The following is a 14,714-nucleotide window of genomic DNA, read 5'->3' on the forward strand; positions in this document are numbered from 1 at the left end:
AGCCTGGTCTACAGAGTGAGTTCCAGGACAGCCCGGGCTATACAGAGAAACCCTGTCTCGAAAAAACAAAAAAAACAAAAAAAAAAGTGGAGGGCCCTGCTGGGCATAGGTGGAAGAAGAGAACCTTGACCTCATGAAGGCTGGATGCCCCAGGGGGTGGGAATTTTGAGGGTGGGGAGGTGGGAGTGGGGGGGGTAGATAGAGGTTACATCCACAGAGAAGAAGGAGGAGGGGCGAGGGGATTGGGGGTTCCGAGGGGGTGGTGGGGGATGGGGTAAGGGGACAACATAGGAAATGTAAATAAATCATCCAATAAAAAAAAAAAAAGAAAGAAAGAAAGGTGTGGGTGTAGAGAGTGCCTCTGCAGTCGCTGCTGTTGTAGACCACCGGGATGCGGCTCCCATGGTGCCTCACACGCAGCTGCAGTTCCAGTCTCACTTTCAAGGACATGGCATACACACAGTACACATACAGGCAGATACATGCAGGCCAAACACAACACATAAGAGAAATATACAGTTTTTGGTCAGGAAGGGCTGTGTACTTCATACATGCTAGCTAGGCACACTTTACATCACTGGCCCCTTTACCTTGAGATGGGAAGTCTCACTAACTTGCCCGTGTTTGCTGGTGGAGAGGGATTTGGTGTCCTAGGGAGGCCTTTTCTGTAGTAGCTGAAAATAGAGGCACGGGCCCTGAGGCCTGGATATCCCAAGTTTTTAATGAGCCTGGCAGGCACAGGAGAAAATTTAGCACTTTGGTCTCAACACACCCCCATACCCTACTCCCCCTCCCAACCCCCCTACTCCCTACCCCCATTTGGTTTTGGCTATGCACACTGCCTCCTCTTGTAATAATGCACTTGACAGCCTAATTCTTTCATCTGCTTCTACTGTATACCCACATACCCCTCTCCAAATGGACTTTCCGGCCTCAGAGCCCCTTGACCTCCACCTGCATTTGGCTACATGAACCCCCTCTTTGAACAATAGTTTAGGTTTCCTACCTCCAGTAACAGTCAAATTTAGACAATTTCTATCCTATCCACTGATGAATACAAGTGTCAATCTGGCCTGACCTAGCTTTGAGTGTTTGTGCAGCGAGGCAAAGTTGTGTCCTCTAGTAACGTTTTAGAGACAATTCCCTATTTATTATTTTCTGCTGCTGTATAATTGGGTGGGCATATATTTAAAATTAGATGCATTATGGGAAGGACATGTTCAGTAAGAAAAATGAATAGAAGGCCTATACTATCAGAGTAGAAACTACACACTAGAAGCCAGCCCCTCTTTCCCTTGAACCCCATAAAAGGAAGCCCCTTGAGTATTTTCACTCATGCAGCCTGCCTTCAATTTGAACAGTCGCCCCTCCCCCTTAATCTGCAATATCACTTTGCTCCATGCCCTTAATTCCAGCATTCAGGGGGCTGAGGTGGGGGCAGGTGTTGGGATAGAGGTCTACATAGTGAGTTCCAGGACAGCCCGAGAGGCCCTATCTCTACACCCCCCCCCAAAAAAAAACCAAAAACAAACAAAACAAAAAAACAAAAACCAAACAAACAAAAAAATCAAAATGGAGTCACTCATGCTAAAGTTCCATGTAACCAAGATGAAACCCATCTGTTTATCTGTCCCTTCCAGAGGGCTGGACTAAAGAAACTGCACCCAGTTTCAATTAGCAAGATAATGAAGGTCCTCTGCCTTAATCCTTCCACAAAGAGGCAGCCTGGAGTAACCGCCTGCTCACTAATTATTTCATGGTGTTCTGTAGCCCTGCCCAAGTGGAAAGGTAATCTGGTGGTCTGGTTGGTTTTTAAAAACAGGGACTTGTGGGTTCCAGGCTGGCCTCAAGCGTGTAATACAGTTGAAGGTGACCTTGAATGTCTAATCATCTTGCCTAGTGCTGAGTGCTGAGATGAGAGGTGTGTGCCACCATATCTGGTTTATCTTGAGCTGGAAATTGAACTCAGGGCTTTATGCATGATAGGCAAGCATCCTGTCACTGGAGCCACACTGCCAGCACTATTCAGTGTGCCTTTCTTTCCTCCCATCCCTGTAGTCACTACTCTCTGCACCTGTGGATTTGGCTTCTGTAGACATCACATATAAGTGAGATCACTCAACATTTGTCTGTCTACACTCTGATTGTTTCGGTTAGCAAAATGTTGGGGGCCTATGTTACTGCAAATGGCAAAGCCTTGCTCTTTCAAACTGGTTAATATTGTGTTGTGCATACAGAGTGAACTCCTGTTAGCCACTTTTTGTTGCTTGGTTTTGTTTGTTTGGTTGGTTTTGTTTGTTTCTTTCTTTCTCTTGAGACCGGGTCTCACATAGCTTGTGCTAACCTCAAACTCATTATATAGCTGAGGTTGACTTTGAACTCCTGATATTCCTGCTTCTGCGGACCAAGTTCGAGATTGCAAACATGCAGTACCACACACCCAGCTAAATCACTCTTGATGGACATCTGGCTGTTTCCGAATCTTAGCTATTATGGGCTAATTCTGCAGAGAACATAGGGGTACGGGTATTTCTTCAAGACACTCCTTTCCATTTCCTTTGGGTCTCCAGCCAGAAGGAGTCAGGATCATATCATCCTGGTTGCAGTATTTCAATGAATCACCACGCTGCTTTTAACGGCAGCAGTACCAACTCTGAAATTAAGCTCGACGATGGGCTTGCTTTTGTTGTTCCACACAATTCTAAGGAGGAGGGAGAGGCGACTTAGAACTAAGCCACTGTTTCTGGAAGGATAAACTGGTATTTTGATCCCTCTTGACACCCAGTCTCTACCAGCTCCTCCCTGGACTGCTCGCCTGGGTTGCATTACCTGGGCTCCTGGCTCTGAGCCTGACTGGGACTAGTCAGGGGGAAGATGCTGGTTGGAATCTGAAGAGGAAGAGTGGAGGTAGCTATTTTCCCAGCAGCCTCCTTGTACATGGTTTAGAAGTGGCCGTGTTTCTCTGATGATGGCTGCAGCTTCTGTCCCTTGACTCTTCCTCAGCCTCAGCTCCAGGAGACAGGGAATCTCATGCCCCTCTGAGATATCCAGAGAGATAATAGCTGCTGTAATTTCTTCTTTTTTTTTAATTTATTTCTTTTATTTATGAGTACACTGTAGCTGTCTTCAGACACACCAGAAGAGGGCATCAAATCTCATTACAGATGGTTGTGAGCCACCATGTGGTTGCTGGGATTTGAACTCAGGACCTCTGGAAGAGCAGTCAGTGCTCTTAACCACTGAGCCATCTCTCCAGCCCCCGCTGCTGTAATTTCTGATGATGAGTGTCTCTCTTATTGTTTGCCCCTGTGAATGGTCCTTTTTCTTGAGCTCTCTGGCTTCTACCAGGGGGTCTCGCTGATATCCTGGATATGTGTAGGATGACACAGCCTGTTGAGTATAGCTTCCTTTGGTGACCCACAAGTCAAGTCTATAAGAGTTTGGATGAACAAGGTTGGGAGAACTCAGCATGTGCAGGATTTGTGGGTACTGTATACAGTACAAACTCAGATCTGTGAGCTGAAGTGTGAAGGCAGCAGGGGCAGCATGGACGACCATCCTTTGGATGTTTGAGACAGTCAGACATGAGACAGCCTATGTATTTATCCACTCAAAGTAAACATTTTAAAAAGAGCACTGATGTTTGCTAAGTGGTAATTGGTATTTGAAAAATCAGCTTTCCTCGACTTGATGATTCAGCTAGCAGGTCCTTTGCCAAACTGGGTTGCTGAGCAAATTCTACTTGGAAAATTAGTTCACTCCTGTCAAAGCCAGATTCTCCCTGACCAAAGGAAGACTGAACTTGACCAGCTGGCTCAGGATAAGTTTGTCTGGGTGTCTGTGTTCAAGGGTTGCTCCCCTGGAGTGTCTTCCAAGATGGGGCAATGGAGGACAGACCCCCACCTGAGGTATCTTCAACCTCAAGCAGGCAAGTAAAGCTGCCCGGTGACACAGACCAGAATCCATCATGGTTAGGATAATCTTTGGCTAGAAAGGGATTCAGTCTCAAGAGTCTAAAGGAGGAGCACGGAGGAGCTTTCAGGACACTCAGGGTGGCTTGAGAGAACAGGGAACAGGTCATAGTGGGAACTGAATGACCAGTAAGACTGGACCAGGGCCAGAGCCATAGGGTCAGGGAACTAAGTCCATCTCTGGACAGTTCGGCCTCTCCTAGTCCTTCTATTTTTCCTGGCCAGGCATTTGGGGGTGTGTGTCTGGGCAAAGGGTAGTAGTGTGACATCACTGGAGTGCTCACCCGGAGACAGTGTCCTAAAAAGAGCAGCGTCCCTGGGCAGTGGGGCCTGAAGGGCAGGGGAAAGGGACAGCACCTTGGGCTGTGTGGGCTGACTTTTGAAAAGAGTCTGTTGGGGCTGGTGAGCTTCAGAGAGGCTGAGAACTAAGCAGGGGTCTATAGGGAGGGGTCCAGAAGCCATTCTAAAGCTGGCAAGGGGATAGCAAGGAAGGACCCTTATGAGAGTAGGGATCACATGCACCTCAATGGAAACAGGGTCTTTGATGGTTCCTGAAGAATCTCCATGCATTTTGAAGCCCCACCTCCACCAGCTGTACACTCCTTTCCCAGCCTAATACCCCAAGTGGAAGGGATACACGGAACTTTGTCTTAAGTGGGGAAAGATAAGGAGGACTGGACCTACCTCACTTTCATGGTCATTTTCTCACCATGAGAATATGTGTGTGTGTGTGTGTATGTATGTATGCATATATATATATACATATATATGTATATTAATATATATGTATGCGCAGTTATGCAAGTAGCAAAAATCACATTCTTGTGTTCTTTTCTCTCTTTTAAAAATGTCTTTGTGTGTGTGTGTATACATTGTGTATATGAACACAGCAGGCATGTGTGTGCTATGACACGTGCGTGGTCAGAGGACAACATAGGGTATCAGCCCTCACCTACCACCTTGTTTAAGACGGAGTACATACCAGGCTAGCTAGTCTACAAGCGTCCTGGGGTCTCCTGCCTTTGCCTCCCATCTCTCTGTACTAGTTGTAGGATTATGGACACTCCCTACTGCAGCTGACTTTATGTAGATCCTGGGGATTTGAACTCAGGCCCTTTGGCTTATGTGGTGAGTGCTCTGCCCACTGAGTCATCATTTCCCCGGCCTTCTTTTTCTTAAGAAGGGCTCTTCCAAATTATGTGTCTGTCCACTTGTCCCCTAAGGACATAGCAATGATATGTATGGGGCTTGGCTATGTGACTGGAGGTCCTGCTGCCCACAGCATCCTTTAACCACATCCCAGGGCCTGCCAACACCACACAGGAATGTGAGGTGGCCTCGGCTCTAAAGGGCATGGGCTATACGGGCCCTGGGTCTGGTAAACACTAATTAAGTCCTGTCATACCTAGCAGGACCGGTTTGAGGGATGAGAGAGGCTTCACAGGGAGGAGGCCTTAGCCATAGTCTAGATTATGTGAATGGGAACATTGGATGACCTTCTGGCCCTGTCCCTAGGCCAATGGAGTCCATACCCCTCAGCTCTTTTGCTCCAAGGGGTCTAACATCCCAGCTGTACCTTAGACCCCTGCCATAGCGAGTAAGGCCTACTGCCTAGAGGAACTTCTTTGATGAGCAGGAGGGAACAAGCATTTACAGAAGCTTGTATACTTGACCCACTGACTATCAATGACACAGCCAGGAAGGTGTAGCTATCCCATTTTATAGATGAAGAAACTGAGGCTTTGTTTGGACTAGTGATTAAAGGAGGTAACATGTGGAATGCGGCTTGAGGGATCTCTGACTATCTTGAGTAATGAGGGAGGAAGCCTAACCCTCTGCATCTGACATACCAGGAAGCTGTAGAACTGCTCCTTGGGGGAATTCTAGTTAGAGACAGATCTCCCCAAGTGGTGATGGGGTCTTCTGCCTCATTGTCTAGGATGTGAAGAGTTAAGTGGCTACTGCTAAACTCAGACTTCCCCAGAAGCTGCACCCCAAAGTACAAAGTGGCCAGGATGCTCCCATGGGCTGGCCACCCCAGTTCTGGGTAAACTGGGAGCTAGGATGAGTGGAAGTCAGCTGACTGATGACCACATGGGTCAATGCTGTGCTCTCCAGATGGTCAGCCAACACTCTGAGCCTCCTGTCCAGGGGCAACTACAAGGCTGTTCTGTTGGGGCAGGGTCCTTGGAAATGGGACAGGCAGCGGTGCCTGTCCACTTGTGCCTGACCTCAGGGGGGGTGCTTTGGTGCTAGGCTTTAAAAGCCTGACTAGGCCATAGTGGGGACCCTGACAGGGAGCCCAGAGGCCTTGTTATCAGGTACACATCAGTGCTCAGATTTAGAGAGCTTAGATTTCAGCCAAGACCTGGCAGGACTGTTGTCCCCAAGTGCTATTCTCTCACAGCTCCTTGCCCTGGGTACCAGACCTGTTCAGATCTGACCTCTCTAGTTCTGTCTTTTATCGCTGCTTCCCAGGGTCCTTGTTAGAGGGTGTAGGTAGGGGCTCATTGAAAGAAGGGTTGTGCACAGTACTGGGGTAGCCCCACCCAGGCTCTGATCTGACTCATCTGCTCAGCTGGCTGGGTAAGGGCTTGGTGCCCTGGAGCCTGACAGGCTGTAGTAGGCATATATAAAAGCATGCTCTTCCAGTCCGAGGAGCTTTATCTGTCACTGCCTGCTGCTGCAAGATGCTGGGAGGCCTGGGGAAGCTGGCAGCTGAGGGCCTGGCCCACCGCACGGAGAAAGCCACTGAGGGAGCAGGTAAGGACCTGGGCTTTCTATCTGCCCAGAAGTTGGTGGCAGACTCCTCTGGGTCTGTTGAGAGTTGATTCCAGTAGGCAGGAAAGAATCTTTGGGTAGGCTGAGGCTGAGTTCCATCAGGAAGCTTGGCCCTCACCAGGAGATAGCGAAGTTGGAGCACGGAGGCTGGGATAGTTGCTCAGAGAAGAGTCACTGCCCAAGCAGGCTTCCTACTAGGGATTTGATCAAGAGTAGGCCAACCCCAAGGAGACTCCAGGAGGCCAGCAGAACCCAGGTTCTAGGAGAGGAACAGGTGGCTTGGGTCCTTCATTCTGGAAGCCTAGAGTACCTTTTACGTTAGTTAGTACTGCTTATTTCAGGGTCTGAGGCTGTAGCTTGGTGGTAGAACATTTGTCTATGCAAGGCTCTGGATTTTTGCAAGAACTATAAAGCAAAATGAAAAAAAAATCCTGCCTAGTTAGATCAGTTTATGTAGAAAAATAAGAGGGTGGATTTTTATTTTCACCATACTTTAAAGCTTCAAAGGTTCTTTTATTATGAAACCATGGAGCTCAAAGTCTAAAACGTCTTTTTATTTCTTCCAAGAACCTACGACATGGTTCTGCCAGTCAAGGTCTGTCGGTACGTGTTCATACGAGTCCCAACCGGGACACAGATAAACACCTGTGTCAAGTTGGTGATCTCTGTGGAAACGGCTGTGGTAGACATATCAGCACTTACTTCATTCTTAACCCAGCAGGGATCTGACCCTCTTCTTCTCCTTCTTTTTCTTCCTCTTTTTTTTAAAAAAGAATTATTTATTTATTTATTTTATTTATATGAATACATTGTAGCTGTCTTCAGACACATCAGAAGAGGGCATCGGATCCCATTACAGATGGTTGTGAGCCACCATGTGGATGCTAGGAATTGAACTCAGGACCTCTGGAAAGTGCAGCCAGTGCCCTTAACTGCTGAGTCATCTTTCCAGCCCCTGACCCCCTTCTTAATCTTCCAGCCTTCTGAGTTGTGAGGGACACAGCAATAGAAGGTGGTATTAGAAGTAGTTCTGTCTCTGCAATTTGTGTTCTAGCATGCTCTCACAACCCCCTTTCCCACCCCCCCAACCTGGAGGTAGGTAGGGATACTGTCTTCCAGAAAGCGCTGCCTTGAGGAGCTCAGCTTCTCTGGGGATGTCCAGGTATTGCTGAAGTAGGACAGTCAGCTCTTCCTGACTAACTAGCTGACTGACCAACAAACCTACTTTGGCTCAGGTTTCCAGCTGGCTGTTCTAGGTATCCATGCCCTTCCTTGCTGAGGGGAGCGGCACGGAGGGCTCTGCACATCTCCAGCAGCCAGGGGTCTTGTCAGACTATGAAGGGAGGCAGCTAGGGGTTCTTTTAAGTTGGGAGCAGCATATCAGAGTCTTATTGTCTAGAGGCATCAGATCATCACGAGGGAAGTGGGCTTACATATACCTTCACTCTGAATTTGTCCTCTCTTTTCAGTTCACGCAGTGGAGGAGGTGGTGAGTGAGGTGGTGGGCCACGCCAAGGAGGTTGGAGAGAAAGGTAAGGCTCAGGTTGTTTGGAGATGGGAAATAAGGGAGGAGGAAAGAAGGAGAGAATCGAGGAAGGAAAGGACAGAGGGCTGGGTGTAGCCTAACCTGTGAAGTAGTTGCATCCCCACAATGGGAACGGAAGTAGGGAGGGAGGAAGGATGCCCACGTGTCGAGTGTTAATCCTTTTCTTGCTCAACTAGACCCAGCCCTGCCCCAGATGTAGCAGCCTCTCAGCTGGGATGCAATTATCTGCACAGTCTCCCCATCTGCAATTATCTGTAGGTTGTACCTTGTGTTAGACTCCATCCAGGCTGTTTTCTCTGTGGAATGTTAAGAAGACAATACTGCAAAAAAGCAATGTGGCAGCACATAGGGACAGAACATTGAAACTAGACAATCATGTATTTAAATATGTATGTATATAAAACTTTACTCTGTATGCGTTACGCTGTGAACAGAGCAGTGTACAAAACATGTCACTTCCACCCTCTACAACCAAGCAGAGTCCAGCTGGAAGAGGAATTACATTTAAATATATGAATATATTAAACTGTTAGGCTGTAATTGTTTAAGCTCAAACAGCTAAAATGAAGTGCCATGAATTCATCGGTTTGTAAACAGCAGAATTCATTGTTTCTGTAGCCAGACATAGTGGATGGGGCTTGTCTAAGATCCCAGAACTGGAGAGAATGAGGCAGAAAGATTGTGAGTTTGAGGCTATCCTGGGTGACGTAGAAAGCATCACCAAGAAAGAAGAGGCAAAATAAGGAAAAGAAATGTGTTGCTCTGGGCACTGAAGTCTGAACCCCCCCCCCCACCCCCGTGGCAGCAGAGGAGCATCTGGTGAAGTTGTGGCACCTTTCTGTCATCTCACATCTCACATGGCGGTACTAGCTTGCTTTCCTGGGTGTTGCCCCTCTTGCTCACGAGGCTCCATCCACCCCACTAAGCTAACCAGAACCCTGCCTCTCGCCTCTACACGGGACGATTTTGAGGAGGATTACAACATGGAATTTTGGGAACACAAAGATTCAGAGTGTCATAAGAGACGTTAGTACAGTCTTGGCGAGGGGAGGCTCTTTTTGACTGAGATTTAAAAAACAAAAACAACCCAGTAGTCATAAAGAAAATATTAGATAAGTTTGTCAATATTGAACTTTACTATTTTACATAGGAAGGGCCAGTGGGGAGAACACAAGAAGCAAAGCAAAATGAAAGCTAAGTCAAAAGGAAGGCCACAGACTGTGATAAAATAACAGAAACAAAAATCCAATGTAGTAATCAACATGAAACTAGTCAATAGTTTCCAGAAAAATGAAGTGTAAGTCGCCAGTACACACAGAGCTGTTAGTGATGCCTCATTCAGATGTGAAGAGACGGTTTGAAGGTTGACAGAGTGGGGGGTGGGGTTTCAAACCAAGTTAAACTGACAGAAGCACTTTGCCCTTTGTGTGTGGTCAGAGGTGCTGCTCCAGTGTTGACCCTGTAAAATGGCCTCACCACACAGGCCTCTCCTGCTGGAAGCGCAGTGGCTCACTCACACAATCTTCTTTTCTTTTTCTTTCTTCCCTAACAGCCCTTACTGATGCCCTAAAGAAAGCCCAAGAGTCAGGGGACAGGGTGGTGAAGGAGGTCACTGAGAAGGTCACCCACACCATCACTGACGCTGTCACCCATGCTGCAGAAGGCCTGGGGAGGCTGGGACAGTGAGTCCGCCCACCGGCATGGCGGTCCTTCCTGAAAGTCAATAAAAATCATGAAATGTGAAGAGTCCTGAGTTTACTCCTTTTGGATGGAATCCCTGGCCAAAATAGTTTTTGTCGTGTTTGCTTTGGACATGAGGTCTTATGTGGAGTGGGCTGTCTGGAACTCACTTGCTGTGTAGCTCAGGCTGACCTTGAAGTCTTGCATTGTTTGCCACCATCCTGAGTGTGGGATTGTGGACAAATGCCACCAGGACTAATTTTTTTTTTTTAATGGAAATGCTGCACATTGCCAGCTTCCTTTCTGCAGTGGGAGGCACCCAACATACCTGCCTGTTATGGTAATTTCTTACCACAGTAAGTCCGCATATAAAAACACACAACCCAGTCATTATATTTATAAGCTGTATGCCTAGACTTGGCAGATGTATCACTATATTAATTTATTCCCGAGCTATGAGATCCCTCGCTACTTGTGGCTTCTCCAGGCCATGTGGTTCTGCTCCATCTTCCACCTCCTCTTCCTCTGCCCTCTCTCCTGCTCCCACTCTCTAAGGCCCCCAGTCCCACCCTTCCCTTCCACGGCCCAATCATCTGCTCTATCCTTTATTCAGATAGCACCACCTGCCACCTCCTGAATCAGATGAGGAACTATTATTCTAGCAAGTTCTTTCTCTCCCTCTCCCTCTCCCTCCCCCTCCCCCTCTCCCTCTCCCTCTCCCTTTCCCTCTCCCTCTCCCTCTCCCTCCCTCTCTCTCTCTCTCTCTCTCTCTCTCTCTCTCTGTGTGTGTGTGTGTGTGTGTGTGAGTGTGTGTGTGTGTGTGTGTGTGTTTTGAGACAGGGTCTCTCACTGGCCTGCAACTAGCCAAGGAGACTAGGCAGGCTGTCTCCACTTCTGCAGCACTGGGAACACAAGTATGCATCTTCAGTATGGCTGCTTTATGGGGTGGGTTCTGAGGACCGAGCTCAGATCCTTATGACTGCTCAGCACGCCCTTTACCTAGGGACTTATGGAACCTTGAACTGTTAGTCTTTTCCAGGACTCTCTTTTCCTTTTCTTCCCTTCTCTGGGCTGCTTGCTCTGAAAGGCATTCATGCTGGGCAGATGGCACCCTTATTGAGAAAGTCCACTGTTTCTGGAGGCTCCTGTTGGACTCCATTTGGAGACCTGTGGCTAAGACATAGGTAGTCGGTGGCAGTGGCTCTCCTTCCTCTCATGAGTGACTTACCACTTAAATACATGTGTGAGACTGGATGTGAATGCACAGACCTGGAATATCCACATTCAGGAGACAAGGCAGGGGACCAGGAGGACAAGGTCAAACCTCAGCTATACAGTGAGCCTGAGGCCAGCCTGGGCTACATAAGACATAAGACCCTGTCAACAAAAAACAAAGAAATAGTGTGTAAGTAGGCATCTTCTAGAAGTTTTGGAACTGAAGCTGATTGTGGTGGTACATGCTAGAAATTCCAGCCCTTGGGAGGTAGAGGAAGGAGGCTGAATTCAAAGCTAGCCTGGGCTACATGAAAATCTGCAAAAACAGGGGCTGGAGACAACATGGGCAAAGTGCTTGCTGCACAAGCTTGAGGACCTGAGTTTGAGTCCCCGGCCTCCAAGACCCAGAGGTATAGGAGCAGAGACAGGTGCGTCCTGGAGTCTTGCTTGCCAACCAGTCAAGCTGGAAGAAGTGATGAGCTACAGGTCCAAGGAGAGACAGTGCCTCAAATATCAAGGTGATGTGTGCTACGAGGAAGACACCTACACCAGCCTCTGGTCTCCACAGGTGCCTGGGCTAGTGTACCTGTACACACATGTGCAACATGCATGGGTCACACACATACACACACACACCACACTGGTGATACACATTTTTGGGGAGCATAGATTAAGAGAAATTCTGTGTAAACTATGATTTTTATTTATTTTGCTGGGAGCTATTTGCTTTTAGCAGAAACAATGAGAACAAGGAGAAAAGATTTTTTTGGTTAAAGAATAAAAAGTTGTTTTTCAAGACAGGGACTCTCTGTGTAACCTTGGCTGTCCTGGATCTCACTCTGTACATCAGGCTGGCCTCACAGGGATCTGCCAGCCTCTGCCTCCCAAGTGCTGGAATTAAAGATATGTATTCCACCCCCTAACACCCCTATCCCCTGGCTAAATTGGTTTCTTCTAAACCTGAGTCACAGATTTCTACAAGGATCAGGAATATCCAAAGGATCAACACTGGAAATTGTACATTGTCTAGCTAGTGTTGTACTTACCTTGGCTTGGCTCCTGAAGACTTCTGAATTTCCCCAATCCAAACCCAAGCTTGGAGGGCTAAGCGTAGTATGAAGGGAGGTATGAACCAGAAAGGTGCCGGAGGAAAAATGCATTCACTATAACATGCTCATAGCAGCAAGGGCGTGATAGCAAGAGGAAAACATCCGGTAACCAGATACAGTCTACTGAAGTTCCTCAGTCTGGAAAATGAGGTCTGTGCCTGGAAGGCTACTAACCATCCTTGGCTAAAAATACCACCTGTACAGGAAACGGAACATTCCATGTTGGCTACAGAGGAGGAAGGGCTGGGGATGTAGGCCATTGGTACAGTGCTTGCCTAAGACAGGCAAAGCTCGCCCCTGGCTTCAAAGGACAACTAGGGGAATGTAAATATACTGTGTCAACTAAGTAAGTTCCTAAATACATATGCAGAGTAAGTTCATTTTTCATAAGACAAATGACATATAAGGAAAGCATAAAAACTTAACAGCTCATACTCAGCAGTATGAGCAGTAGTACTGTCTGGGAATATGAGCAATTCTCTAGCATTGTATATTTCTCTGATGTCTGATTTTAAGAGGAAACTAATGCAGCTGTTTTAAAATGCGGTTGTGGAGGGCAATACTATGTTCCGGACTGTTCCCTAGTGAAGTGCCGCTGAACGTTCACCTCTTGGGAAGAATGACTGAACATCATTTGGCAGCAGAGCGCTGTGGCATCCTGGACATCCAGGGTGGACTCCATGCAAGATAGCTGCTTAACAGGTTACAGAGGCCAGCTCGCTTTGGTGAACTTGCATGACAAATTTCATGTGAACTAGACCACATGCCATAAGTTAAACAGTGAAATTGTTCTATCTTGGGTTGGTGAGATGGCCCAGTGGATAAAGCGGAACAAGCTTGATGACCTGAATTCAATCCCCGAAACCCACGGGGACAGAACAAACTCCACAAAGCTGCCCTCTGACCTCTGCATGCACACTATGGCATGTGCGTTCCCTTACCCTACAGTAACAATTAAATATTTAAAAAAAAATTGTTCCGTCTTCAAAAATAGTCAAAGTGCTGCCTACATCTTAATTCCCACCCCCCTGCCATTTCCTGAATAAACACTTCTTCTGTCTTTCATTTTCTGCTGTGTAGTAGGCAACGAGGAGCATGAAGTCAGTGTTATCAAAATAATGGTGGTGTCAGCAAAAACAGTGCAGTGCAGTGGGTTCAGCTTGTCTCATTCTGGTTCATCTTCCGCTCCCCTGGTTCCACCACAGCCTAGAAACCCAGTGGTGGGCTATTACAGTGAACGGCAACAGTCCTGAGATTCCAGCACTAGTAAGTTGCAAGTATGATTTCCAGAAGTCCAAGGCCAGACTGGGCTGTAAGAGTCAACAGCCTGTCTCAAAAAGGCTAAACAGAGCCAGGCAGTGGTGGCGCACGCCTTTAATCCCAGCACTTGGGAGGCAGAGGCAGGTGGATTTCTGAGTTCCAGGCCAGCCTGGTCTACAGAGTGAGTTCCAGGACAGCCAGGACTACACAGAGAAACCCTGTCTTGAAAACCCAAAACAAAACAAAACAAAACAAAAAACAAAAAAAAAAAAAAAAAAAACCAGGCTAAACAGCCTACTAGCCCCTGAAAAAGACCCAATGTAGTTGGGAGTTCTTTGAAGATGTCATTTAGTTGGGCATGGTGACATACACATCTTAAATTGCTACACTCTGGATAGAGGCCAGAGGGTCATGAGTTTTTGGTCAGCCTGAGCTATGCAGGAAGACCTAAGGGCTGGGAGTGTAGCTCCATGGTAGAGTACTTGCTAGCATGTGCTAGGTCCTGGGTTCCATTTAGAGTATCACAGAAAATAAGCAGATCCCTCAACTAGAGAGATTTGCCATTGTATGGCTGGGCCACACACCTCAGGAAGAAACACCCACTGCCAGGTTGTCTTTATTTCTCCTGATGAGCAACTCACTTTACACTAAAAGTCTTCATTGGGGGCAGCTGCCCAAACACTCAGATGTCATCCTATAAGTTGGTGGCTGCTAATTGTTTGGAGAAACAATAGGAACTTTGGTGGGAACACTGGGGAATGCTAGGTCGGCAGGGTTGGCACACTCCAACTTATTTCTGGGATCTCGAGACCCCCCTGTGCAGGGCTGTGCACAGACTAAGGACAGACCTGAGAAGCCCAGGTCTTACCTCTGAGGGTTTGGGCCTGATGGTTGAATATGATCTATAGCCTGTACACAGCACTCCTTGGCAATGAAGCCTTACTAGCTCTAGCCTGAAGAAACCTCCCTAATGGCTGACCACCGAAGCTGAGTAAGTAGAAATGTCAGTGACCACATACAATAGACTTCAGATCAGTCAGAAAGGTCATTAAACAAGGGAACAGAGGAGAACAGTCTGATTGAACTGACCACTGGTCCCCAGGAACATCACTACATGTATCAATATGCAAATGTCTGAAAATGTCCCAGGTT

General features: G+C 47.4%; 1 protein-coding gene across 2 annotated transcripts; it reads left to right on the forward strand.

The window, feature by feature from the left end:
• The first annotated feature begins 3,761 nt into the window (after positions 1–3,761).
• On the forward strand, positions 3,762–10,042 carry Fam25a (family with sequence similarity 25 member A). 2 transcript variants are annotated; one of them, XM_028789138.1, is made up of 3 exons: positions 3,762–3,928; positions 8,222–8,284; positions 9,851–10,042. In XM_028789138.1, exons 1-3 carry the CDS (start codon positions 3,877–3,879, stop codon positions 9,982–9,984), a joined length of 249 nt encoding a protein of 82 aa, XP_028644971.1. In that variant the 5' UTR covers positions 3,762–3,876; the 3' UTR covers positions 9,985–10,042. The 2 variants fall into 2 exon arrangements, with proteins under 2 accessions (XP_028644971.1, XP_028644970.1); XM_028789137.1 differs by lacking the exon at positions 3,762–3,928 and adding an exon at positions 6,147–6,734.
• The last annotated feature ends 4,672 nt before the right edge of the window (positions 10,043–14,714 follow it).

This window comes from Grammomys surdaster, unplaced genomic scaffold (genome assembly GCF_004785775.1).
Source record: "Grammomys surdaster isolate TR1022 unplaced genomic scaffold, NIH_TR_1.0 125789, whole genome shotgun sequence".
In the NCBI taxonomy this organism is placed as follows: Eukaryota; Metazoa; Chordata; class Mammalia; order Rodentia; family Muridae; genus Grammomys; species Grammomys surdaster.

What these genes read in the sequence shown, in the direction of transcription:
- Fam25a (XM_028789137.1), top strand. Translation starts at nt 6,662, where the DNA reads ATGCTGGGAGGCCTGGGGAAGCTGGCAGCTGAGGGCCTGGCCCACCGC. An exon ending in GAAAGCCACTGAGGGAGCAG is followed by an intron (nt 6,735 to 8,221) that starts GTAAGGACCTGG and finishes CTCTCTTTTCAG; the next exon opens with TTCACGCAGTGGAGGAGGTG. An exon ending in CAAGGAGGTTGGAGAGAAAG is followed by an intron (nt 8,285 to 9,850) that starts GTAAGGCTCAGG and finishes CTTCCCTAACAG; the next exon opens with CCCTTACTGATGCCCTAAAG.